The 26,087-nt window shown below is 49.5% G+C and overlaps 1 protein-coding gene across 1 annotated transcript in view; it reads right to left on the reverse strand.

Annotated features, from left to right (window-relative positions):
* LOC117869441 (keratin, type I cytoskeletal 14-like) overlaps nucleotides 1-26,087 on the reverse strand; it is a 70,050-nt gene that overhangs the window by 36,285 nt on the left and 7,678 nt on the right. The window contains exons 2-3 of the mRNA XM_034756278.1: nucleotides 1,785-2,008; nucleotides 42-298 (exon numbers count right to left, since the gene is read on the reverse strand). Coding sequence (XP_034612169.1) covers nucleotides 42-298; nucleotides 1,785-2,001 — 474 coding nt within the window. The 5' untranslated portion in view covers nucleotides 2,002-2,008. The remainder of the gene's footprint in view (nucleotides 1-41; nucleotides 299-1,784; nucleotides 2,009-26,087) is intronic.

Raw genomic sequence — 26,087 nt, forward strand, 5'->3', positions numbered from 1 at the left:
CCCGGACAAGAGCGTGCATTGAGCAGAGTTTGCTCCCTTACCGGGTCCTCGTCATTCAGCAGCTTGGTGAGCTCCGGGATGGCCCGGGTGGCCAGCTCCGCATCGTCCTGGTAGTTGATCAGATGCACAATGGCAGATTTCAGCATCTGCGAGGGCTCGGCCAGCCTCTGCACATTGGTCTGCTGGCCCTCGACGTGAGTGGTCATGAGCAGGGATCGGTCCTCCACGGTCTCTGGGTACATGGCAGCCCGGACACGCTGGGCCCGTGTCATGGCCAGCTGAGACTCCATGTCTGCTGCTGCAGGGAGCAGAGGGGGAGGGAATGTTAAACTCCCAAGCTCCGCAGAGTTCGCTGCCAGGCCTCCAGATTTCAATTAGCTGAACAGGAGCTTAACAAAAGGACACCGGTAACGTCAGCATCCCAGCACGCCCCGCAAGGAGCTGGTGCTTCACATTGTAAACAGATACAGCAGCACAGAGATAAGGGAACACTTAATTAGGCAGCATAATTAGGGAATTGTCACACAAGGCCTGTTAATTAAAAAAAAATTAAGGGCATTTGCAAGTTGGAACCAGCTGGCTCAGGGGATTGGAATGGCATTTGGAGGCCTTTCACCATGGGGTTTGTTGGGACAGACCCAGCTCTTACCACCAATTGCCACCTGTAACCTCTGGGAACGGCTGGTGGCTTTGGTCCAGTTCCTAGCAGACAAACCATCCCCAAATCACACCATTGCCTAGGGCCTGAGCTACTCCACTGTAAGGCCTGGTCTACACCTAGAACTTAGGTCAACCTATCTACTTCGCTCAGCGCTGGGACAAAGGACTCTTCCGTCCACCTAGCAACAGCCTCGGAGAGGTGGATTACCTGCCTGGAAGGAAACCCCCTTCTGATGCTGTGGGAAGTATCTAGGCTAAAGCAGCACTGTGCCTCTTCTGCGGGAAAGGGGATTTACCATCTGGGACCAGTAATCTGATCCCTTTACTCCGAGATAAATACAGGAGAGAGACACTAGAACCGAGTCCAGCGTTAGCAGGTAAGAGTTCAGTGATTCACTCTCTAGTTAGAGAGAAACGGAGCCAGGGTCTTCTACTTAGCGTCTCAGAAGCTGTCCCTCCCCACCTCAGCCCAACCTGGGTATTGTAGCTGCCAAGACAGCGGTCATTCTGGCTACGGAGGCTCTGCTAACAACATGCAGGTGTTTGGGGTACAGGGAAAAAGGGGAGGAAGAGAACATTTTTCTGGTTTTCTTCCCCTCTGTTTCAGACATGCCAGAGTCGCACCATCACCAGCTACTTTGTGCAAGCGACAAGCTGAATGCCTGGGAACCGTTTTGCAAACAGTCCCTGAGCAGCCAGGTAATTGAGAGGCACAGATGGCTGATCACTAGGCTGGGATCAGACGGCTCCTATCTTGAGAACACAGCTTAAAGCGCCATTGAGGCAAACGTGGAGACCGAGCTCAGAATTAGAGATGTGGTTACGCCACAAAATACCCTCTCTGTATGAGATCCTTCCTGCACTCAGACGTGCTGCCAACAGTTCACCAGGGCAGGGAGACAGGGGAAGGTATTTTAAGCTGCAGTGACCGCCCAGGCATGGAGAAGACAAAGGATTTATGGAGATGCGTCCAGAGTGGGGTAGATCAAATACAAGACATGGGAGATTTTGTGAGGGGGATGGAGAAAGGCTGGGATGGAGCACTAGAATGTCTGCACAACCCCCATCCGAGCATCTGGTTTGCTCAACACCAACTTTATATCCTGGCCACCCGTGTCCCGTACCTGCTGCTGGGCCCAGGCCCTGGCCCCCCGCCTCTCTGTAGGTGGTTGTCTTGATGGTGTACTGCTTGGCGTAGAGGTCCTCGTCATCCGCCATGCATTTGCTGCTGACCGACGGCACCTGGGTGTTCACCCCAGAGTGTATGCCAGAGTCGTAGGTGTAGGTCTGCTGCCACTCCGTCACCTTGATCGGCTGCTCCATCATATTCATCACCTCCATTGCTGCTCTGCAGGGGGAAGGGGAAGGAAGTTACAGACTCCATCCAGCACATGGGCAAACTGAGCCAGCAGACAGCTTTCCTGGCCAGAATCCCCCCCTCCCCTCACAGACCCAGGCTAACACACCATCAGTAGCTAAGTGCTGCTCGCCCGTGACCCTCCCACACATGCAGCGATCACTATCTGCCGTTTTCTTATTAACGAGATGAAAGGATGAACCAAGATGACAAATCCCGCAGCTCAGCACTTTGCCTCTCGTGTTGCAACATGAAAGGAGGCTGTGGCGGGTACGGGCAGCTCCCCACGGCCATTACTCGCAGCAGAAGGGGGTGGGTTATTCTCGGTTCCTGAAGGCGTGCGCAGAACATCCCGTGCCGAGGGACAGCTCCCCTGCTATTCCGGGCAGCACAGAGGAGCTTTTTAAAGAGCCGTTTCCGGACAGACGAACTGGCAGAAAGCTGAAGCCAGCCACAAGGGTTTGGAGTTCAGAATAAAAATGGGCTTTTCAGAGATGTTTCTGGGACAGCCTGAGTGCACCTAAAAATAAGGCAAGCCACGCTAGCCCGTCCCAGCGAAATGCCCTCCAACTGGGTGCCGGACCCAGGGCTAAGACAAGCTGCTGTATCCATGCCCAGGAGAACAGGTACCGCTGTCCCAGGGCAGGTACTTACCAGGATGCAACAAGCCGATCGGCACCTCCAGGCAAGATCTCTTACACCCCGAGTGATGGAATTCGAATGGAAACAGCTCTGCAGAGTCTCCTCTATACTGCCATGCAGGAGAGCCAGGCTGGATCACCACTCTCCTTCCTGGGGCTGGCAGCAGCCGGCTCAGCCCCTGGGGGAGGAGACGCCAAGCTCTCCCGCCCAAGCAGCCACCGCCCCATGCTGCTAGGAGTGGCTTGCAAGGGAGTGCCAGATTCCAGCTTGATACCCTGCTCAGCCATGAAGGTGGGGACAGCCACAAGGAACCTGGATCAGGGTAGGAATCCCTGGTCCTTCCCCATGGCTGTCAGCACTCTGGACTGATTCCAGCATTTCTGCCACGTGTGAACTGGGAATCCAGCCTTTCCCACAGTGGAAATGCACTTTCTTCGGGTGTATCCCCTGCCCGTCCACACACCCCCTGCACAGCCTCGGACTCAGCCCCAGGGCCCCCCAGATCTGCCTAGAGCAGTCCCATTCCCAGGAGAGCAGACAGCTGCTGCAGAGGTATTTAGAGAAACACAGAGCAAGCAAGGAAATAGCCATGGACACTGGCAGGATGGGATCTGGATGTAGGGTGACCAGACAGCAAGTGTGAAAACTTGGTACGGGAGTGGGGGGGTAATAGGGGCCTATATAAGAAAAAGCCCCAAATAGTGGCACTGTCCCTATAAAATTACGACATCTGGTCACCCTACTTGGCGGCACATTCTGTATGATGCAATTGCAGCCTGTGCTACTAACCGAGACCCCATTGCACTAAAGGGTTAATGGAGAAGGGCTGCAGCTGGGTGCGGACACGCCCAGGACAGGAATGCCAGTTAATCATGGGGGCTCTCTGGGTACGAGGCTCCTCCAGATGCCGGCGGACAGGAAGGATGCGTTCCTGAGAGAACCTGGCGAAACAATGGAAACCCCGGGAGCCGGGGCGAGACTGATCTCGTTAGTCACCTGAACCGGTGCTTTCAGCCGAGACTTGGGAAAAGGATAGGGAGCTTTCACCTCTAGGTCACTGGCTTGAATCTGGCACATGCGGCTAGCAGCTAAATTAGTCTAACAGCTGCTTGGCCTACACCCAGCGAGCTGGTGGGTCTCCGGCCAGCGCGGAGGGGGACGCTTGTTTGCGCTCTTAGCAGAGCGCAGCCATTCAGCGCTTGACCTAAGATGGAACCTGCTTCCTCTCAGAGACGGTCCCGTGAGGTTAACAAAGCCAAGACCGGTGCTGTGGGCCAACCAAGCCCCCAGCCGAAGCATACCCAGCCAGCTCTGTAAGGAAGTGCACTTCCTTGCAAGCCATGTTTACTCTACTTTAACCCAGCGTTTCTCTTTATTTAAAGCTCCAGCCGACATTTGTTTCTGCTCCACCCAGCTGTGCACTGAGCCGAATGCCAAGAGATACCAACAGCTACTTATCTCGGCGCGGACGGCCCAGACTCGTATTCACGCCAGCTGAGCGGCTGCCCTGTGACCCTCTCAGGTTGGGATTAGAGGGTCACCTTCTCCCCCAATAGGCACGTCGGGTCCACAGAAAACAGGAGGGGGCCCCGATTCCAAGCAACACCCAGACCCTGAGGAAGGCGTTCTGGAATCTCTGCAATCCAGCTGTGTTATTGGCGAGGAGTTGGCAGCATGTGGAGGGAGGCGGGGGGAGGGAGGTACTGCAGGTGGTGAAGCAGGTTTCTCAACCCTCCACCCCAGCACAGCGATGTCCGGATGCTAACAGGGCAAGTGACTCCCTTCCCATTGGCACAAGCCAGACACCCTAATGGAGTCGTCCCTATGGTCCTTAGGATGGGGTGGGGGGGGAGGTTTCTGCAGGGGGCTGGGTTTCAGCCCAGAGCTTCAAACAGGGATGAACAGTAAGCCAGACCCCAGCCCCGTCTGCATATGCAGGTAGGGCACTGTCCTGCTCACCTGGAAAGCACCTAGCGCTTCTGGGGCAATACCACAAATAACTGAGTAATGCTTGGCCTCCTCCCTGCCCAGCCCTGCCAGCCTCACCCCACTCAGTAGCTCTGTAAGATCCACCTTGCCAGCGCGCTGCAGTAACAGGCAGCGTAGGATCGCAAGCAGGAGTGCCAGGCTAAAGAATTCGGGCAAGAGAGCTTAGCAGACAGCAAGGAGCTTGCTGCTTACTGTCTGGACTGCATGTCGGTTTGCACCAGCGTGACTTCTCCAAAGCAAGTTGAGTACATTATAGCCAGGGCTGATTGGGGTGGGAGGGATCAATTGTACTGGGGCCCCAAAACCTCTGCAACTGGGGTGAAATGGGAGGAGGGCCCCACTGAACCGGACCTACCTGGGGCACACATTTCTCTCGAAAGGTCCGATTATAGCCCAGCCTTTGTACTGAGAGCAGGGCTCCGTTTTGCAGAGCTATTCCTCAGACCCACCCCAGAGTGGGTATGGGGGACCAAGCTCAAGGGGCTGGAGCATGGCTGGCTCTAACCCTGCCTGCTTCCGGCTCGCGTCAGACAAGCTCTGTGCCTCGCCTTCCCCACATCTGCACAGTTCCACTAAAGCATTCAACGCTTCTACAGGGGACTGCTTATCCCCAGCATCAGCGTGTGTTTATGCACTCAGGATTATTCGAGAAAAACAGCCCATGCCGCAGATGGCTCCAAACAGGGCCCTGTCCTGGGGGCGGCTTGGGTAAACATAGGGGAAGCTTTCCAGGAAAGAGAGCCTGGGTGTGGTCTGCACTAGGAGACAACGAAAGCTGTTCCCCTGCTGCTATGCATTCCCCAGCCCCATCTGTGTCCAGGCATCCAGGGTGGGGTTCTAACACTCAAGATGGAAGGGAGTCCCCCCTCTACCCTGCTGTCTACCCCCTTCCTGGGCTCCTCTGGGGAGAGGGGAGGTTGCTCAGGACAATGCTCAGGTCAGGAGTGACCCAGGCTGACGCACAGAGCCCGGAGAGCTGCCTTTTATGGCCATGCCAGTCACCACTCGGACTTCACTCCCACTCCCAAGGTTTGCAGGGCCCTTTGAGAGCAGGAGATCCATAGTCCGCCCTCCGCATTGCCTGTGACCCAGACACAGAGTCACAACAAGTCAGGGAAGGGAGGGATGAGTCACAGTTTCAGACTTGATAAGAGAAGTGAGCAGACGACCACGGGAGCAGGAAGTTTGGCTGGTCGAGTGCATGTCCAAAGGAGAGGTTTAATTACCACCTTCCACTAATACTCTGAGTCATGCGTGGAAGGAGCTGGACCAGGAGAGCTCTATGCTGACTGCTCCCCTCCACCCAGGAACAGACCCAAGCCAAGCGATTTCACGGGACAGCCAGCCCGCAAAAGCTACGATGCAGCCATTTCAGTGCCTGAGCTGGCAGGAAGTTGGTCCAACCCTGACCCCCATTGCCCTCGGGCGGCTGACTTGGTGGCACATCTTATGTCTGAGTCAGGGCATTGGGTGGCGGCACCAGATTTTATAGGGCAGATGGGGGTTGCACCTTGCTGCGTCGGGACGAGGTCCGCTCAGGGTTCGTTACGGAGAAGGTTGTTTTTCTTGGTGAAAACATGTCTGAGCACCGCCAGCAGTTCCCAGGCAGCCCCTGTGCTATAATGAACGGCACAGAGCCATGATCAAGGGAGAGCGAATCTGACCCAGGGCCTGGCAATGCATTCAGACAAACCAACGCAAGGACAGAATTCAAAGAGGAGTCCAAATGAAGCTAAAAGTGTTGCCTAATCGAGTTAGAACAGGGGTCAGGAAATCTGGTTCTGCTATTCCCAGCTCTGCCACAGATTGAATTTGGACAAGTCACTCCACTTATGCACCTCAGTTTCCCCACCTATAAAATAGGTGAACCACACTGAAAATTAAACCTCACCAGTTTAGTGCTATGAAAGTCTACTAGATTGCTGAAATCCACACAACACTAGCACACGGACACGCCCGCTCACCATCTTCTACCTAGTCTCCCGGGACCATCCCAGGTACATTTTAAGGGCAGTTTTCTACTCTTGTCTGTCTGTAATTTTAAGCTATAAAGTTGTAATTGTATTTACTGGTTAGGTTACAACTTTAATGGCTTGTGCATAATGTATGCTTATGCAGTAGTAAAAAAGGCAAAGAGAACCACTAATGGAAGCTGCTCACGCGATTTACTCCCCATCATGTGTCAACAGGATATGCTGGGGGGGTGGGGGAGGGGGTGGAGATCGGGGTTGAACTAATGCAAAGCACTGGGGTCAAGCAGAACACAGAACGTGGTCTCCACACAGCACAGGAACATTCAGTGGTCAGTGAGCGGTTAACAAAGGAAAGCACAGATCCAAGTTTCCAGAAAAAGGCGAGGGTCGATAGTGGACTCAGTGCTGAAAATAGATTGGTCTTACATTCAGCATTTCAGCCCATGTCTCTTGCTATCCTGATAGGTCTGAGATACTTCTGTCCCTCTTCTTGCATCTGTAAATGAAGTGAACTTAAACTGCTGGGTACGTACATACAAAGGGTCAGCCTGAAAACTGCGCCAAGATTTTTAAAAAACAATTCTCTTTGCAGTGTCAGGTGGGCGGGATGTAAGTCACAGGCTGACAGCAATCAGTCAAGGGGACAACAAACAAAGCAGCCAGGAAACCTTCAGAACGAGGCACTGAGCAGTATCCTGAGACAAAGGACATTGTCCGAAAGTCACCACTTGTTCTAGAAGGGCACCTGCAGAGCTCATCCCAGGGCGAGGTGTGCTACCAATTCCACATGCCCCTCTAAATACACAGCCCAGGTCACTCCCCGCGAGTATTTCCCCTGCCATGGGGAGGCTGGCCGTTAAGCCACAATAAAAGCAAGGGAATTAGTAAGTCCTGGAGTGAGTATTGACCCATTTCTGTTCCACAGCTTGGTCAGTTCCACGTGCCACAGAAAAACCACAGCTAGTTCCCAGGGCACCAGACAGCAGGAGCAGCTCTCTTTACAGCTGAGCGACAGAGGTTTTGCAATTTGGACAGCAAACTGGGGGTATCTAAATACAAGCACCTGGGTGGACAAGGAGATGGGAAACACTTAGCACTTCTCAAATCTTCTCCCACACCCCAGTGAGGTAAGTAGGGAAAATGGCAGGGAGGTGAGGTGAATCTCACAGCACCACAGAGAGTGTCTGGGCCATAAGGAGGAACAGAATTTAGGAAGGTGGGGCTCGTATGTAACCTGCATGTTATCCCAAAGCAGAGGCCACCTACAGAGGGAGGAGATAGCCATGAGCATATGGGGCCAAAACCCCAGAAAGTAAGTGTTCCTAAACTGGCTGCGAATACACACACACACACACACACACACACACACACAGGAGGACGGTGGATCAGAGAGAACAGTGGAGTCAAGGGGAGGTATTTTCACAACAGTCTAGGAGATTTAAACACCTTTTGGTGGGATTAATCAAAGAGGTGTCTCAATCCCTTCACCTACTTTGAAAATCTCAACCAAAAACCTTACAGATAAGACGAGGAAGCAAAATGCAAGTGGATGGTAACTGAGGCATGGAATTGGAAGCTGAAGAGGTCCAAGAAGGGTTGACTGGAGCCTACGGAAGGACTAGGAATGGGTCCAATCACAGCCACTGCATGTTAACTCTGCATTGAGATTCAGGTTTTGCTAAAGAGGGGCAATTTTCTATTTAAGGAAAAACGAGGTGTCCCCCAAGGCCAGGTGTAACCCTGAGGGGAATCAGACCATTTGCCTCCCTCCAGCACAGCACAGCACAAGCAGGGCTGCTGGAGGATGTCCAGTCAGAGGCCAGCAGAAGGAGCAGGTTTTGTTAATTCAGTCTAGCACCTAAGGAGTGCATGAACTACGAGGAGGGGCTGGTTACAGAGAGACTGAGCATATATGTGGACAGTAACTGCTGCTCAGAGCTGAAGGAGTTTGACAGCCACTTATTTTCCAAGCATGCCTGGGTTCGGCTGGAACACTGACTGCTCTCACGGCTCTGCATAATGCATGAGCTGCCGTAGTTTTTCCAGTGTAGATGGCAATCATTTAAGCTTACAAATCAAAAGCTAGTCCAGGGGTATTTTACAAGCTGAAATGAGCTGGGCCTGCTGAGTTTTGGCTGCAAACAGGATAACAATTTTCAAGGCACTGCATGTGACTATCTGCTCTAAGAGGCTTTGTACAAATAGTGGGCAGGCCAATGCCCCACGGGCACGGCATCTCTAGTCCCACATCACAGCTAGCCACTCAGAAGTGCAGGCAAATGATGTTGGCTAAGGTACCAATCTCTTTGAGAGTAGCCCAATGAGTCTGTTTCTCGGATTAAGACTTCAGGCCAGATGTCTGGCACCAACTTTCTTCCATTCCTTCACAGCACTCACCATGAGGCTTCAGCATGTGCCAGACCCAGTCTTGCACCTGCCCAACTCCGTGAGAGGATAGAGTTAATGGCGAGCAGCCCTGCCCAAACACAGAGCAGCTTCGTGAAAGGTGGGAACAGCTGCAGGATCAGAACTGGTTTGCAGGCCACTGGAACAGAGGGGCCAGAGATCAGGACAGGGTCAAAAGCAGGTTCTCCTGGTCTCTGTTGGCAAGGATCCTGCTAGGCAGTAACAGATGAATGGCAAGAGAGACAGCTGGGAAAAACTGTAAAGTACAAGATTCCACTTGTTTCTAGAACGGCCTTCCTTGCAAGTGTATTCATGAGCACGCATCTCCCTTGGGGAGCAGGAGAATGGACTCCCCCCACCCCACCACCTCTCTGGGGATGGGGATGAGGAAGGAAGCAGGTTCTATTCAGTTCAGAGCTGCCCTGGAAATATGAAAGGGGATTTTAGCCTTTTGATTGTAGGAGTGAAAGCGAATGAGGTATATTAATGCAACAAAGAGCCTTGCAAGCGGAGGCTGTGTTTGTACTTTGACCTAGTTTTCTCCAGAGTTTCATCCATGCTACAGAAGAAGAAAAAGCCACATTTCAACCCATCCAGCAGCCTTTGGTCAGAGGCACAGAGCGAGCTAGTAATAAGCCTGATCGTTCGCACCCTGAGAAGTGTCTTTGTAGGTTTAGGAAGCAGCGCCGCTCAAGCAAGGAGTGAGCCTTCTAGGCAACTGAGCCAGCAGAAAGAATGTCACTGTTTGACTAAGGGTTCGGGAAATGGCACCAGCTCCAGGAACTCTCTCTGCTGTCTGGTTCTGCTGTGCTCCCCACAGTACAAGTGCAGTGTGAGACCTAGGAGTCCCGGAGGAGAATCCAGCTCTGTCCCCTTGTCAGATCAGGGGCTTTAGCACAGGAAAACAAGTGAAATTCATTCTGAAGGCAACAAGATACGTGGTTATTCTGGCCTCCCCGTTGGGGCAACATGCCAAGCGGGTGGTCAACAGTGCCCACCGCTGCAGAGATGCCCAACCGCTGCTGCAGCAGAGGTGGTCAATCGGGAGGTTTGGCCAGTAATTTGGAGGGACTGGAAGAAAGGACGCCTTTGTCTTCACCCTGTTCAGTGCAGAGAGATACGCACAGGGAAGTATGCTCTGCGCAGCTGCAATCGTAACAGAGAACGAGGTAGCAATGCAACCATGCAGAGTCTTCTGTAGAGCAAATGACATGCAAAACATTCGCTCAGCCTTGAGAATCTCTTTCAGTGCCAGACTGCTCTGCCTCATTCCCCCCATACCAGCTACGTGGCCTCCTGCTCCAAAGCGGCAGATACGGAGTTTCTCTCCATGCCTTCCGAGTCCAAGAGAATCCTTTCCCCAGGATATTAGCCCGGAAGAAGTCTCATAGGAGAGCATTCGCTGTCACGAAGGCAATGCCCTTGGTAGTCACTAGCATGACGAAAGCTGACCTACAGAGTGCAGGCATGTGAACAGAGATTAGGTTAACTGGTCTGTACATACAAAGGTTTCCAATACCACAAACACCCTGCTCGGATCTGGAAAGAGTGAGAGAACTTGCGGGAAGACCGCACCAAGAGGAGCTGAAGTGAGAAGTGACCACTGGTGCCACTCAGTCTGGTATTTACCTTAAAGCCATGGGAACAGGCTACAATCTCCTCCACTCTTGAAGTGCTTCGCCTTCTTGCTGTGGAGGACAGTTCGAAAACGTGGCCCCGAAGGCGTAAAAACCAGAAGGCAAATTTAAAAAAAAAAAAAATGGAATTTAAGTCTCGTGATCTTGGGGGTCAGACTCACAAGTTCTGAACTCTGAGTTGGCAACATTGCAGGGGCCTTCAGGGAAAGTGGAGCAGGGACAGAACACCACACAAGGGACAGGGTCCCCCTTCCCTGTAACAAACCAGAACCAATTCTGCCACCAAAAACTTCTGCATTCAGAGATGGGGGTCATTATATCAGGACTCCTCTGTTACAAAAACATGATCCAGGTACCTGCTAGGCTGCTCCCCATGCTTGTGGGGTGGTGTAGCAATGAGAAGCCAACAGGAAATGCTTATTATGAGGGGCGGGGGGAGTTTTCCCATTCTATTAGCCTCTACAGCAGCGACACCAGATCTCTCCCAAGAGATCACACGAAGGTCAAGCCCTACTCCTTTAATGGAGCGCTGGACAATAATACGCAGCACGCTCCCATCCATCACTCTGGAAGTGCTCTGCTGGCAGGAGCTCTAGACATGGGCTTGCCACTCAACACTAATGCAGCGCCACACCCTTTGTTGTGCCAGCACAGGAGCTGGAGATAGCAGGATCCACACCTGCTAAGCAACCAACTCCTAGACAGTGACCCTGGGCAGCTGTCTGAAGGGTGCGAAGCATCCACTGAACACAGTAGGAGACACGGACCAGATCACACTGTGGCAGCTCTGTACATTGACCAGGTCACTGGGGCTTACGGCATGAATACCTTGGTTTAGTTTAACAACAAGCAGTTGGTAAAAAAAACAGGAAGCAGAACAATGGCTTGTGATAGCCGCCCATCTGCCAACACTTAAGGGACATCACAAGAGAAATTCCTTTGATGTTCTACCTCTGACCACCTGCTGAGCTCCCCCAACTAGTTTGTCCAGGGAGGGGCCCAAGCCTGGGAACACAGGAGAAAGAAAACCCGGCTAGATTTAAAAGGACACACCCTCAACCAGGGAAGAAAGTTACAGGGAAAGGGACCGACATCTGTGTGGCCAGGGACAGAAAAGCTTCCTGCGGGTCTCCACCAGAGGATGGCAATGCTTCTGGGAAGAGTCCTGCATACAGACCGTTTTTAAGACCTTTTTTCCTTCCCTCCCTCCTTACTGCTGCTGTTACAGATTCACCATTTGGCTTTAAAGAAGGCTGCTAGTCTCTATCTACCACTGGTCACAGACTCTGGAAGGGCAGGACCATGGGTCCAAACCCAGTCAGGGCTGATGGTTAAGCTCGGTTGATACACAGGATGGTGCAGCTGAACGCCAGGTCTCAGAGTGGAAGAACTGCACGATTCCATACCAGAAGTCACGGCATGAGGCTTGGAGCCTGTGGTGCGTAGTCAGAGGGGACAGACCTGCAGCGAGCTCTGTACTTGTGACCCTGGAACCAAGGAAGATGTGGGGAGACTATCCAGGAAGCTGAGATCATCTGTTGGACTGTTCCACATCCTCAAAGGGGACAGCAGCACAGCACTGCCCCGAGCATGCTTCTTTCTAGAGATCTGTCAGAGTTAAGAAAAGTCCAGACGCCAACGCGGAATGAAAGTGGACTGAGTGTCACCTAGCTTGATCACCAGAAAGATTCAACAACCACACAAGATACCGCCCTACTGAACTGGTTCAGTGAAATTACTGCCGAGAAGCTGGGGCTAACCTGCGCCTTTTCAACTGCAAGTGTTTGGCTTGCATTTACAAGGGCTACTGCTTATGCTTATAGGACAAACACTGACCATTAACCCTGAATGATCACTAGCAAGAGGGGAAAGCCATGGAGATTCCAGACTGGCCAACTGCATGTGCATGTTGGGAGGACATGAAACTAGATGTGGAAAGTTTATTTAAAGGGCACAAAAAAGTGTCAAAACAGAACCAAGTATCAGGTCAGGCTAGATGGTTTAGCCATCCACTCCCCCAGAGCAATGACGACTTTTTTTTTTTTTTTAAAGGTTTAATTCTTTCCTACTACAATCCTGGAGTCAAGGAGTTAAGAATTCTGACAAGGAGCAGAGGAAGCTACAGCTGGTAAGAGAGAGACTAGAAGCCTCCTATCTTCAAAGTTATTTGATCTGCATCCAGACAGCTTCATCTTTGCACAGATAATGTCTGACAAGGAAGTCTCCAATAAATATGCATCTATTTGCAGCTCGAATGCCTGCGTCTAGCCCTTTCCTTTTGCTCCCTGAGATAAACTTGCCCTTCTTTGTGTCGAGCAGGCAGCAGAATCTTTATTAGAGTTCCAACTTTAAACTGATTTACTGTTGAGCGACCCCCCAAAAAAGCAGGAGGGAAGCCATAAATATTGTTGCATAAAAAACAAAACAACAACAACCTATCCCCAGTGATGCTCAGCTCCTGGTCCTGACACATCCAGTTGTCAGGCTCGAATCACTCAGAGCCAGCTTCACATGGGAGGGAGGAAGCAGGACTGATGGGTAGGAGCTACGGATATCAAGGCACAAGAACAGGTTTCAGAGTAGCAGCCGTGTTAGTCTGTATCCGCAAAAAGAACAGGAGTACTTGTGGCACCTTAGAGACTAACAAATTTATTAGAGCATAAGCTTTCGTGGGCTAAAACCCACTTTATATATATATGCATCCGAAGAAGTGGGCTGCAGTCCACGAAAGCTTATGCTCTAATAAATTTGTTAGTCTCTAAGGTGCCCCAAGTACTCCTGTTCTTTTTAAGGCACAAGAAGAGGACAGTGTGCCCCCATACTGGAGTGCGTGACTGCATCCTACCCCACCTCCTTTCAAATCACAGGCCAATGTTGAAAGCCAGAACTGCCAGCTCCAGTTAAAAGGATTTGAGACTAAGAACACAGGGCTTACCAGAGCACTATCCAACCACTAAAATAGGTTAAATGAAGCTCCGGGATATTACATTAACCCCTTGGACAACACAGCGAAACCTGCGAAGCATCCTCTCAGCTTGGAGGCTGAAGAGCCGGGGCGTTTAAGGGTTACTCTGCCATAGCCAAACAGTCTAGTTACACTTTAGAAATCTTACCTGGTGCTTAGAATTTTTAGAAGATTTCAAACTACAAGTGTTGACACAGAGCATCCTAAGCATTGCCCCGCGGAGGCAGGCCAGTAACTTTACACACACCTTTGGGTAAGACTGTGTCAAGAGGGGGGAGTCCCCCAGTTTCCCCACACTTGGGAGTTCTCAGGGTTTCATTGGCCATTCTACACAGAGAACAAACCCAAAGCGAGCTGCTCTCCCCTACAGATGGAGCGAGGGAGGGAGCAGTCTCAACCACCTATTCTGCACACAAAGCAGCCCCTCCATTTTCCGGGAGAGAACAAAAGGTCAGAAGGGCTGTTGCTCTCCCCTTTCAGGAATCACATTGTTCACAGCTCTGTGCAAGTGGGATGAGCCTGAGCGAATGTAATTAGTTACTTAGGCCTTTAAAAAGAGACATTTAAGGCAGTTTGACAAACACAAGTAGCAAGAGGCACAGATTCTAAGGCAGGTGATCTCAAATCCTCCCACCAGCAAATTAGATAACACTTAAGGTACAATGAGGAGTCCTTGTGGCACCTTAGAGACTAACAAATTTATTTGGGCATAAGCTTTCATGGGCTAGAACCCACTTCATCAGATGTATGAAGTGAAAATACAGGAGCAGGTATAATTACATGAAAGGATGCAGGGTTGCTTTACCAAGTGTGAGGTCAGTCTAACGAGAAATCAATTAACAGCAGGATACCAAGGGAGGAAAAATAACTTTTGAAGTGGTAAGAGAGTGGCCCATTACAGACAGTTGACAAGAAGGTATGAGTAACAGTAGGGAGAAATTAGTATTGGGGAAATTAAATATAGGTTTTGTAATGACCCAACCACTCCCAGTCTTTATTCAGGCTTAATCTGATGGTATCCAGTTTGCAAATTAATTCCAGTTCTGCAGCTTCACTTTGGAGTCTGTTTTTGTTGTTGAATAATTGCCACTGAGATCTGTTATTGAGCGACCAGAGAGATTGAAAGTATCAGGGGGTAGCCGTGTTATTCTGTATCTACAAAAACAACAAGGAGTCTGGTGGCACCTTAAAGACTAACAGATTTATTTGGGCATAAGCTTTCGTGAGTAAAAACCTCACTTCTTCGGATGCATAGAGTGAAAGTTACAGATGAGGTTTTTACTCACGAAAGCTTATGCCCAAATAAATCTGTTAGTCTTTAAGGTGCCACCAGACTCCTTGTTGTTTTTTTCAGAGAGATTGAAGTGTTCTCCTACTCATTTTTGAATGTTAGGATTCCTGATGTCAGATGTGTGTCCATTTATTCTTTTGCGGAGGGACGGTCCAGTTTGGCCAATGTACATGGCAGAGGGGCATGGCTGGCACATGATGGCATAGATCACATTGATGGATATGCAGGTGAACGAGCCCCGGATGGTGTGGCTATCGCCTACACACCTACCAATGTGATATATGCTTACGCCCAAATAAATTTGTTAGTCTCTAAGGTGCCACAAGGACTCCTCGTTGTTTTTGCTGATACAGACTAACACGGCTACCACTTTGAAACGCAAGCTACAGAAAGCTGGGAAGAGAGAAAGAAGCTAGAGACAAGTGCTGGTCTCTAGAGCACCCAGGAACAAAGCCACACCTAGGGGAAGAAGGGTTTTTCCCTTTTCACTCCATGTTCACGTCACAGCTCAAGTTCCAACCTGCAGAGGGCTTCACATGTCCAATTCACACTACACTTCCTGGAGGTGATCTGTAGACCCCAGAGGTCAGAAGAGTCTATCACGCCTGATCATCTCCTCCCTTCACACAACAGTGAAAGTATTAGACAAAAACCAATTTCTTCTTAGTGTTGAGCCCTGATCCCAGCCTGCCTGTGACCTCACACACACACACACACACACACACACACCCCCACCCACCCACCCACCACTGAATCCACTCACATTTGGGGGCACCACCCACTCTGCCCATCACAGTGCCATGGATTGACTCGGGGCAGTCCTGAATCCATGAGCCCCTCCAGCATTTCTGACTTCATGTGGCCTGGCATCCCCTTCCTCAGCCCACAGCAATGGGAGAGGTCTCCAGCAGGGCTTCTTTAGCGTGGAAAGTAGCAAAAAGACCTATGCATTCACACACATGGGGAGCAATCAAGATACCAATCACAACAGGGGATTAAAAACAGGACATGTTTTGTCCTGCAATGCACACGACTTCCCGCTAACTTTGCAGCAAATAATCAGGGATACAATTTGGCCTTGAAGGTGTCCCAAAAGCGCGTAAAGCAAATCCTTTCTGTGAGGTACAGAAGCCAGCAAATCTTTGGGATCTCATGACCGCATCTGTGGCCCTGGAACGGCACTTAACACAATCTCTCCACACCCTTCAGAGGGAGGTAAGTGTCTATGGGCTGTATATAGGTGCCTAAGATGCAGACAGGTGCCTAGTGGGGTTTTTAAAAGTGCCTAGGTGCCCAACTCCCATGGGTGTTATCCCACCACATGCCCAACTCCCGTGAGCCCTGGTGGAATTTTCAGAAGTGCCCAGGGGCCTAAATACTTTTAAAACGCTGGCCCTAAAGCGCTGCGTAAGTTCTAAGGTGATCTACAAGGTCTGAATGGAGCCCATATTGCTTTGTGTAGGGGGTCAAGAAGCATGTCCATGCCCTGTCCACACCTTCCTATGCCACCCTCTAAGGCAGAGATTGGATAACTTCAGGAGCAGGTCAAAACTGCTTTTTCTCTTTTTTTTTTTTTTATAAAAAGCTGCAATATTTACAGCTAATGAAGCTCAGATAGAAAGCACAGCAAAGGCAGTGCTCTATAAAAGACTAGTTGCTGGGGTTATGAAAGGGGTCCCTTCCCAGAAGGAGAAACAAGGATGGGAGACAGAGAGAGAGAGAGAGAGCCGCTTTTCAAGATTCCATCAGCATCAATGAAAAATAAAAGCATTAAATATATAAAGAGTCAGACCTTCGGTAGTTTAAATCATTTCAATGGAGGCTTTACAGGGAAGGAAAGTTGAGGAATTCAAAGGGAACGGAGGGATCTTTAATGAGGAGACGACTTGTGTGTTACAGGAGCAGTGATCTTTTTAAAGAAAGCTGAAATAGCACAACGTGATTCACTCCCTCTCCCCACAACCCCCACTCCGCTAGCTCTGTCCTGATCATCCACGCAAACAAAGGAAATGAATTCCTCTATTCTCCTGGCACGTTCATACTGTACTGGAACCGTTCCCCCAGCTTCCCATGTCAGGCAGATGAACAACGATCAACAGGCTCTTGGATAACGTCAGTCCGAGTTGCTCAGAAAGAGGGGAAGGGGTCTTTGGAGACGGGCCAGCTGACTGGAGGAGGTTATTACAAAATGGTATTTTTTAAATGCCATCACTGGGAGGCAAAGGTCATTTCCAGGACTGTTGATACAAGGCTACTACAAAGCATCCTCCCTCATGCACACAGTGGTGTGTGCATTTCTCATGCATTCCTTCACACAAATCTCAGCTGAAACCAAGAGCCACTCTCCAAACTGCCTGGTTCTCTGCAGTTACCTGTTTTGCTTGGTTGCAGCTCTCCATCAATGGAGCTCACAAGAACAGATGCAGGAGATGAGTGCATGCTCCAAACCCTGGAAGTGCCTTGGCTTCACCCAGGTTAATAGCTATTGACAACCCCTCCACCACCACCACCTCCCCAAGTCAAGTCCAGGCTGTAATATTTCAGCACCTCCTGTCATACAACGACAAGGTGTTATGTATTAATAGCTTCCACTACTCTCCCCTTATAAGAATATGCACAGTGCTGGTCATTACAATTATCTTCCCCCAGCAAGCGGCATATACAGCCCTCCTGAAAGACATCCTGAAAGCTGTTGGAGACACACCCACCTCCTTTAGGTCTTTTGCTGAAGTTTGGTTATTGTAGGTACACAGCAAATGGCGAGCTGAAATGGCCATTCGTTGGGCCACCGCTTCGGTAGCTGTTTGCACGTTTTCCTTACCTGCAGCAAGTTGTTCTGCTTTCTGTCACACTGAAGCAAAAGCCCCACACAAGGGAAGGGCAGAGAGCTAGCGTCTGCCAGACGGCATGCAGCGCAGGGCATTATCTCACCGCCATATGTACACGTGGGTACGCTCAACACAAGCAGCCAATCGGCCTGTTCTATTGTGTCTCATGCTGATATTTTCCACTGGATTAAGCCTCGGAAGCAGTGAGTAACTCAGCCATGAAGAGACATTTCTGAGATGCCAAAGCCAGAAAGACTATTAAATGATCCAAGACTGAGGGTTCGTTTTTCAGAGGACATTATATTTCCCCCAGTTATTGAGCACAATAATGTGTTCATTTGTGTTGGGCTAAAGCCTTTTCTAGAAAGGCATCCAGGCTGGATTTGAAGACATCAGGAGATTAAGAACCCAGCACTGCCCTTGGCGGTTTGTTCCAATGGTTAATCACCTGCACTGAAAAATTTGTGCCCAATTTCTAACTGACTTCAACTTTCAGCCATCAGTTCTTGTTCTACCTTTCTTCGCTAGATTAGAGACCCCATTACTACCTGGTGTTTTCTCCCTGTGAAGGTACTTCTATTAATCTAAATCACCTTTTTCCATCAGCTAAGCAGGTTGAGCTCTAAGTCTCACTGGAAGGTATTTTCTCTAGACCTCAAGTCATTTTTGTGGTTCTTTTCAGCAGCGTCTCCATCAGCATCCTATAAAACATGGACCACAGACCTGGACGCAATATTCCAGTAGCGGTCTCACCAGGCCATAGGCAGAGGTAAAAGTCACCTCCCTGTCCCTATGTGCTTCTCCCCCGGTTTATCCTAAAATGGAGAGTCAGAGGGCCACACAGTAATAAGGTGCGATGCCCAGACATGTGCAGCGCTGTAACGATGGAACACCCTCACATGGTCGGTCCATCCTTGAGTAGCTGAGAAACTCCACTTTACACCCCCTCTCCCTGCTCCACCCCAGCTGGGGGAGGGTGGAATGTTATGCATGTTCTCTCCTGCCCCCACTGCTCAGAAGGCAGGGACTCCTGGCACCACTGGGTGGGGTGGGGCACCGTTGCTAACATGGTTGGTTTACACACACTCAGCAGCATCTCCCGTGCACCAGGAAAAGCGCTCCTGCAATCAGCTGACTGGGGCACCAGTCAAATCTGGCCTCTTGGCCTGCATGCGACTTGTGCTAAGTACTGCTGTACCAGGGGACAATGGACAATCATGATTAATGCCAACTCCTATGTTGCACTCGTGCAAGTCAGCTGCATTCATCCTCAATACTGTATCAGGGCAATCTTTAGACCAATCAGCAGGCCTTTCCCCACAGGGAGCTGGTTAGAACCCAGTCAGCTAACCTGATTCCACTCCACCACGTGAGCAGAAAGAAATGCGAGTTCTTTTCTCAGTGGGAAGGTCTAAGGAATCTTTAGCAATTTTACAGAGCACCAAGGTGACTGACACACTAGAAGCACGCACATGTTCTTGGAGAACACCACACACACAACCCTCCCACACCCTTCTGTTAGCTACTTACGAACCATTTGGCTGAAAGAGGTCACTGCAGAAGTTTCCACTTTGGAATCATAACTATTCCATCACCCTTGCAGGCCAAACCTGTCGCACCATGTGGGCTCTCGTAAGCTTTGGTAATATATTTTTGCTGTTAGATGTGTAAAGAAAGGGAAGCCACTCCCCTTCCCTCTACTTCCTCCCTCCCCTCCCCCCCAGGTTAAGAACCCTGAAGCCACCCCATTATTGCATCTTCACTTCGGCAGCAGCATCACCCTCCCCAGGGTTAAGAGTCAACAGGGACTAGTCTCATTTGTTTTAATTGTGCATGCATGCCCCATTATTAAGAGCAAAATCCAAAGGCCCTGGTAATTACTACATCAGAATAACTAGAGGCAAAATTACATTAAATGTGTATGCTTCTGTGTTAAGCCCTTTCCCCGCCCCTTGACCTGCTTTCCCATTAACAAGATGTTTGGGAAAGAAATCGGTTTATATTAACAAAGCTGGAGAGAATCCCTGGACGCAAACCAGCTCTTCCAAGCCAGTCAGCTGTGCTCGGGGACTTCCCAACATACCTGAAAACAAATATGGGGCCCAACCTTCAGCATTTAAGCGGAGAGACTAGATAGGCATAGAGGAGCAGCACCACCCGAACCCTGGAAGCAGACATGACACCCCAGGAGGAAATGCACCAAGTCTTCGTTACACCATGGTGTGATGTTCGAGGCAGTCCCCACTTGAGCTGTCTACAATAAAACACTTGCAACACTCATCTGCCCCAGCTACAAGGAGTTCTGGTGATGCACACAACAGCTTCTGTTGCACAAGAACAGATGAACCGCGTTTGTGCATCCACACCTACTACGCTGCTAAAAGTGCTGTACCAGTGCGTTCTGGGAAAGTGTGACCGGCCAATAGTGCCTCATTACGTGTCGAATGCCCAGCAGGACGCAGAGCTGCCCCATGTGTTGCTGGCATCATGCCCTGTCCTGCCACAAAGAGCTGGCGAGAATATCAACCAAAGCAGTTACCCAAGCACAAGGGAGGAGGAGCCGTCCATCTACACTGCGGTGGAAAGAAGCGTGCCAGACCAGCTGCAGAGAGACAACCATGCGCCAGATTAGGCTACCAACTTCTAGCCTCGAGGTGGGCAGGGACACAGCCGGATTTAGAGCCAGCCATGCTCAATTAAAAACCTAGCTGAAAGCTGTAGTGGGGACAGGATTTAAGTATCAGAAATGCTGCCTCCACTAGAACCCCCATACAAACATGTTCTAGGTACATCAAAGTCTGGAGACCTGCAGAACTGTCCTATGGAAACACCAAAAGATGCTAAGATCAGAACCCCAGTGTGCTAGGTGCTGCACAGACACAGAACAGAGTCCCAGCCCCAAGGAACAGAAATAGAGAGAGGAAAGATCTACCCCATTGCACAGTTAGGGGAAAAAAGACAGATTAAGCAATTTGCCCAAGCACATATAAGCAGGGTTTGGCAGAGACAGGAAATAAAATCAGAGTTCTGGAGTCCCAGTCCAGACCCTTAACCACAAGCCCATCTTCCTTCTCCACTGAGCAGCATAGAAAGGCTTGGGTTAGATATTTAATAGCAAAGGGCAAGGGTTGAAACTAAACAGAAGGGGTTAGTGGTATAAGAAATAACATGGCCAGGAGTCATTCAACATACATACCGAAGGGGCAAGTTTTAGGCAGAGGCTTAAAACAAAGGCAATTAAAAATAAAGATGCCACTAACGAAGCGTGTTCCTGTCAAGCCCTCAGTCGCCTAGCGTGCAAGTGCTCCCCATCCCCCCAAGATGTGGCAGACAGCTCTTTGGGGCAGGGGTCGTCTCTTCCTCCATTTGCACAGAGCACCGTAAGGCTGTATCCCCCAGGGATCACCCCTAGATGCACAATAGACCCGGCATTTCCCACGGCCTCCTCGAAACCACGCTCAGCACTGCTGCTTGTGTAGGATCGGAACAAGCCATCTGTGCTCCTCGATAGGAAAAGCATTTGATTTTAAAATTTAATAGCAACCCTTTCTGCGTATGAGAATGTTCTCGTTGGCAGGAGACGCTGGGGCTTCTCCTGGGGACGCAGCTTCTGGGGCAGGAAATCACTATTGGCGCTACAGCATGGGGTTCGGCTTCCTTCTCACCATTCGCATTTCCTGGAAAAAATCAGCCGGGGCTGCACTCAGCTGTCACCGGTGAGTTTTATCAGAAGGAAACAAGCGATTGCTCTTGGCTCCGAGCTGGATACCACGCTGACAGACAGACACTCTCTGCAAACCTGAGATGGGCGCCTGGGAGAGTCTATTTCTCTAGGTCATTAAGGTCACAAGGATGCAGCTTAGTATGTCTCAGTAGGCATTAACAGAGGTGCAGTTGCCCTGCCCTGTGACAAAACATTCTCCAGCAAGGCCACCCAGCCATCACCTCTCTCAGGGAGAAACCTTTGTCTCTCTCACTGCTGACCAGAGACTTTTCCTGGCGGCTGTACAGTTTCCCACCAACACGGATATCCCCAGCAAGCCAGACTGGCTAACCAGGACAGCATCTGCACTTTGTTTACTAGTCGCAGGCTCTGAACAAGGTAATTGCCCACAGCTGTGAGTTACCACACAGCTCTAAGCAAGCACATTTATTCTTAAGGTGAAAACGTTAGAGAAAGCATATCAAACCCAATAAAAGAATCTACAGACATGCTAATAAACTGCCAGAGATCACCCCACAACTCTGCAGGGGCTCTGGTAGAGGTCAGTCCCTCAAACTCCATCAAAGGGTTCTTCTGTGCTTACAAGCCCATAATGGCTTTAGCTCAGAACAACCACCCCCATGCATGCGTTAGGCTTTCCTCTACACAGCCTGAGCCTTTGAGCTTCAGATGCCAAAAAACAGGTAACCAGACACTGGCCCCTTCCTCAGAGGGGAGCTTCAAAAGGCTAGGTTTATGCATAAGGGGGGGGGGGCAGGATTTCATTCACCTCCCCCTGGACATTTCCCAGTAAATCCATTTCACATATATTGTCCCCAAAGACCATTCTAGTCTGCCACATTGTTCGCGACAGTCCTTTCACCAGCCAGGCCCCCCAATAATACAAAACCTTTGCATTTAATACAAAGATACTTAAACTTAATTCAATAAGGCTTTTCAAGGATATTGCAGAGAATTGCTACAACTGTCACACTTTCATTTAAGAAAGCCCTATATGCGCCGATTCTCTCATTAATGCCAGTTTGTTCTTGTTGGAAATATCAGTGGGACAGATGAGACAACTTGCCATTTGCCCATGAATAGGAGATTCTGGCATGCTTGCTTGAGCTGCCCGTGACTCCAAAACAATACAATTAATCACAATAACTCCATCTGGAGAAGATAGATTTTATTACTTTTAAAAAGCTACGAACAAATAGCTCCCTAAGAACACAATAATTGCAGGCTTTAAATTTAGGTTTTGAGGCGCTCACGTGCTATCTCCAGCTTGGATAATGGCGAGAAAAATACAGTATTTCTGCAGCACAGTCCCCATTTCACAGCCAAGAAAAGAATTCAAGAGGGTAAAACAAAAGGATTTGGGGGCTGATTCATTTCTACATTCAACCGCATTACATCTGCAGAGTTCAGATGTTTCATAAGAAATTATAACCAACACCAGTCAGCGCCCAGCCTGTCCGAGCAAGTTAATGGTTTGCCACTAGTGCCCCGCCTGCATGTCAGAGTGATTACTAGGAGGTTGTTTAAAGTGGCCAAAGGTCTTTTTACCACCAGCTAAGCAAATGCACTTCATGCAGTGATATGCCTTAGTAAGTCAATGCCACAAAGCAACAGGGTCCAAAGGCAGCATGGCTCCACATTCCCAATATAGCAGCCGCAGACAGATGAGACACCCGCAGAAAGCTATACAGCTGCCCCCTTTGATCCCCCATCTCCCCTCTGCCAGCCAGGCACTCTTCACAAAAGAGGGGCAGGGGAATGCTTCTTACCCAAGTTTGCTAGTAAAAATGATGCAATTGACATATGTGGATCCTAATTAGGAATTTTAGCTTTTTCCAAAACCAAATGAGCCTTCAAAGAATTCAGAACAGCCACACTCATCTGTTAACAAGTCTCATCTGTCTTCAGTGCACTGGAAAAAAAACTTGAGCAGAGTTCACCCTTTCCAATTTCATCGTGTAGCTGGAGAGAGAATTATCTTTCTGGAGCTGGAAACAGTCTCCCACCCCCGCCACTGTCTGCTGCAGAACAGCAGCAATATTTTTCATCCCGAGATCTCAAGGCTCTTCACAAGGGGAAGGCAAAGTTGGGAAACTGAGGCAGAGTTGAAGCAACTTGCCCATGGTCACAGCAGACACAGAAGAACCTGGGTTCTAGTTTCAGCTCCTAGACCTGTATCCCCCCCACAGGACCATGCTGCCACAACATCCCAGGCCCAGTGTGAAGTATGGTTGTCGTTTGTATTTATTTTTACAGCTGTTCATGGGTAGTGGCTTTGGTCAGCCAGGTGCGGAATATTCAAAAAAACATTTAGCAACCCAGATCACTTTCACCTGGCTGTCCGTTCTGCTTCAGGAGTGGGCAGAAACTAAAGTCTCTCGCTCAACATCCTGCAAAGAACCTTGAAACACATTTGGTTTAAGTACTGAGAAGCCAAAACTCTCAGTGCACTGGGGCTAATGATGCAAACACATCTGTAGACAATAGCGTCTGTATTAAGAGTTTCAGATTGAATGCCACGCCCCCTGCCCTTTCTGTAGAAATGATTTCAGAACAAAGTGACTGAAGCATTATGAAATGCCTAAAGGCCTGACAGAATCTGCAGAAAAACTAATCAGGGATGGCAGATTTAGAAAGATATTTCAAACCTCCATCTAATTAGAAACATCTTTGTGTCTGACGACTGTTTCCCCAGCATAGCTGTTTATGAAATATACATTATTCCTACAGAAGAGAAGTGGGAGGTCTGTTTGTCAAAGAGATTTCAGACAAGAGCACAGCAATATTCCTAGGCTGCGTATTAAACTTCAAAGCTAGAACTGCAGTTGTCACTTATGTGTTTGTTTCAAAAGAGGTCTGAGTGCTGAAAAGAAGATTCCTGCTCTGCAGACACAGGAGTGTTTTATTCGGTAAACACCTGTAATACCAGTATGGTTCAGTGGGGAGCACTAGATCATCCTAGGACAAAAATCAGGGATTCAGTTTCAACCAAGGCTATTTATGCAGCACCACTGATGCTTTACAGATTGGTCATACGTGACTGATCCCTGCCCCAGAGATCCGCAGATACTAAGGTGACGGGCAGGAGGCAAAAACCTAGACAGCGGAGAAAGAACTTACCACAGAAAATCAGATCTCTGCTCTTTCTGAAACAGCTCTGCAGGATAGAAGATTCCTTGGAAAGTGCTCCTAATGTGAGAGGCTGATAACCCCCATCACCCAGCTAATGTTGTTCCCTCACTAAATGAGTCCTAATGCCCTTGTCTACTAAGCACTTACTACCTATGCTTTCCATCCACAGATCCCAAAGCACTTTGGGAAGGCGGGTCAGCATCTCCCCAAAGCCACACAACAACAAGCGCGTGAGACAGTGGAGAAGAGAAGTCCAACGACTTCCTGTTTCATCATGTATGACTGCTGACTACCTGCACCCTTCACTACCACAGCTTATTTCTGACTGCAAAGCACTTTCAGGTATGCAGAGAAGGATCATACAAAACCTAATCCTATTCCTGCTACCAGCTTACGTGCCTAACCTGAAACATTTCCTCAGCACTTTCAGATTCCAAAATTAATGTGACATTCAACTGACGTTTGACAAGCTAATTAGACCAGGCAAGCTCATGCCTGAAAACATTTACATCTTTAGATGAGATCAGTTAAACAGTCAGAGACAGGACCTGCAGCTACCTGCGATGTGCTTTTTGGTTATAAGCTACACCAGGGTCAGGAAGGAGCAATCACTCCAGCGAAGCGGGGCAGACTTCTTTTTTAATTTGTCAGTGAAGAAAGCACCTCCCTTTGCGAGAGCACAAACATTAGTTTCTATCGAATAGCTCTCAGCCATTACTGTCAAGAACCGGTAAGGAAACCCAATCTAGCTAAGCCAGATCTTCGCTATTTGCCATGACTTACCACGACCAGCTAACACGTGTTAAAACTATGACCTTGCCTTGTCCACACTGGGATTTCACACGTGTTTGACGACATGTTAGGTAACATGTTAAAACACTCATCTTTTTCCTAGTGTGGACATTGCTTAAAGGAGCAACAAGCAACTCACAAGAACTTCCCTCTTCACTGCAGCCCTGCCACACTGGTTTTAGGCCACATCCCCAGGATTCCAAGTTCCTGAAATATTTTGCACTTGGTTTTGGGGATTGCCACTGTGCAAACGGCACACACTTTTAAAGCTGCTACAGTCAGGTTTTGAGGATTCCTTTGCCAGTTTTTCTACGTGCAGATACAATACTCCTGCTACCCCACATAATCATCAACTCCAACTGCTCCTCCGAACCACCTGCTGCGTGTGTCACGCTGGATGGGGGAAGGGACAGCTAGGAACTTGGCGAAGAGCTACTGGTCCCATGAAACTACAGAAGGTCTGCCAGTGTTCTGAAATAGCCACAATTCTTCTCAGACATGAAGGTGGGGGTCAAAGGTCTCTAATCAGATTCACAATGAGTATACCTGGACTAACGGTGAAAAGCAGAACGGTCTTGTGGATCAGGCACTAGACTGGGAGTCAAAAGACAAATTCTATTTCCAGTCCTGCCACCTCTTGGGCATCACACATCACTCTGCTTTTGGGCTTGTCTTGGGGAAGAAAGTTGCA

This window comes from Trachemys scripta, chromosome 23, assembly GCF_013100865.1.
Source record: "Trachemys scripta elegans isolate TJP31775 chromosome 23, CAS_Tse_1.0, whole genome shotgun sequence".
In the NCBI taxonomy this organism is placed as follows: Eukaryota; Metazoa; Chordata; order Testudines; family Emydidae; genus Trachemys; species Trachemys scripta.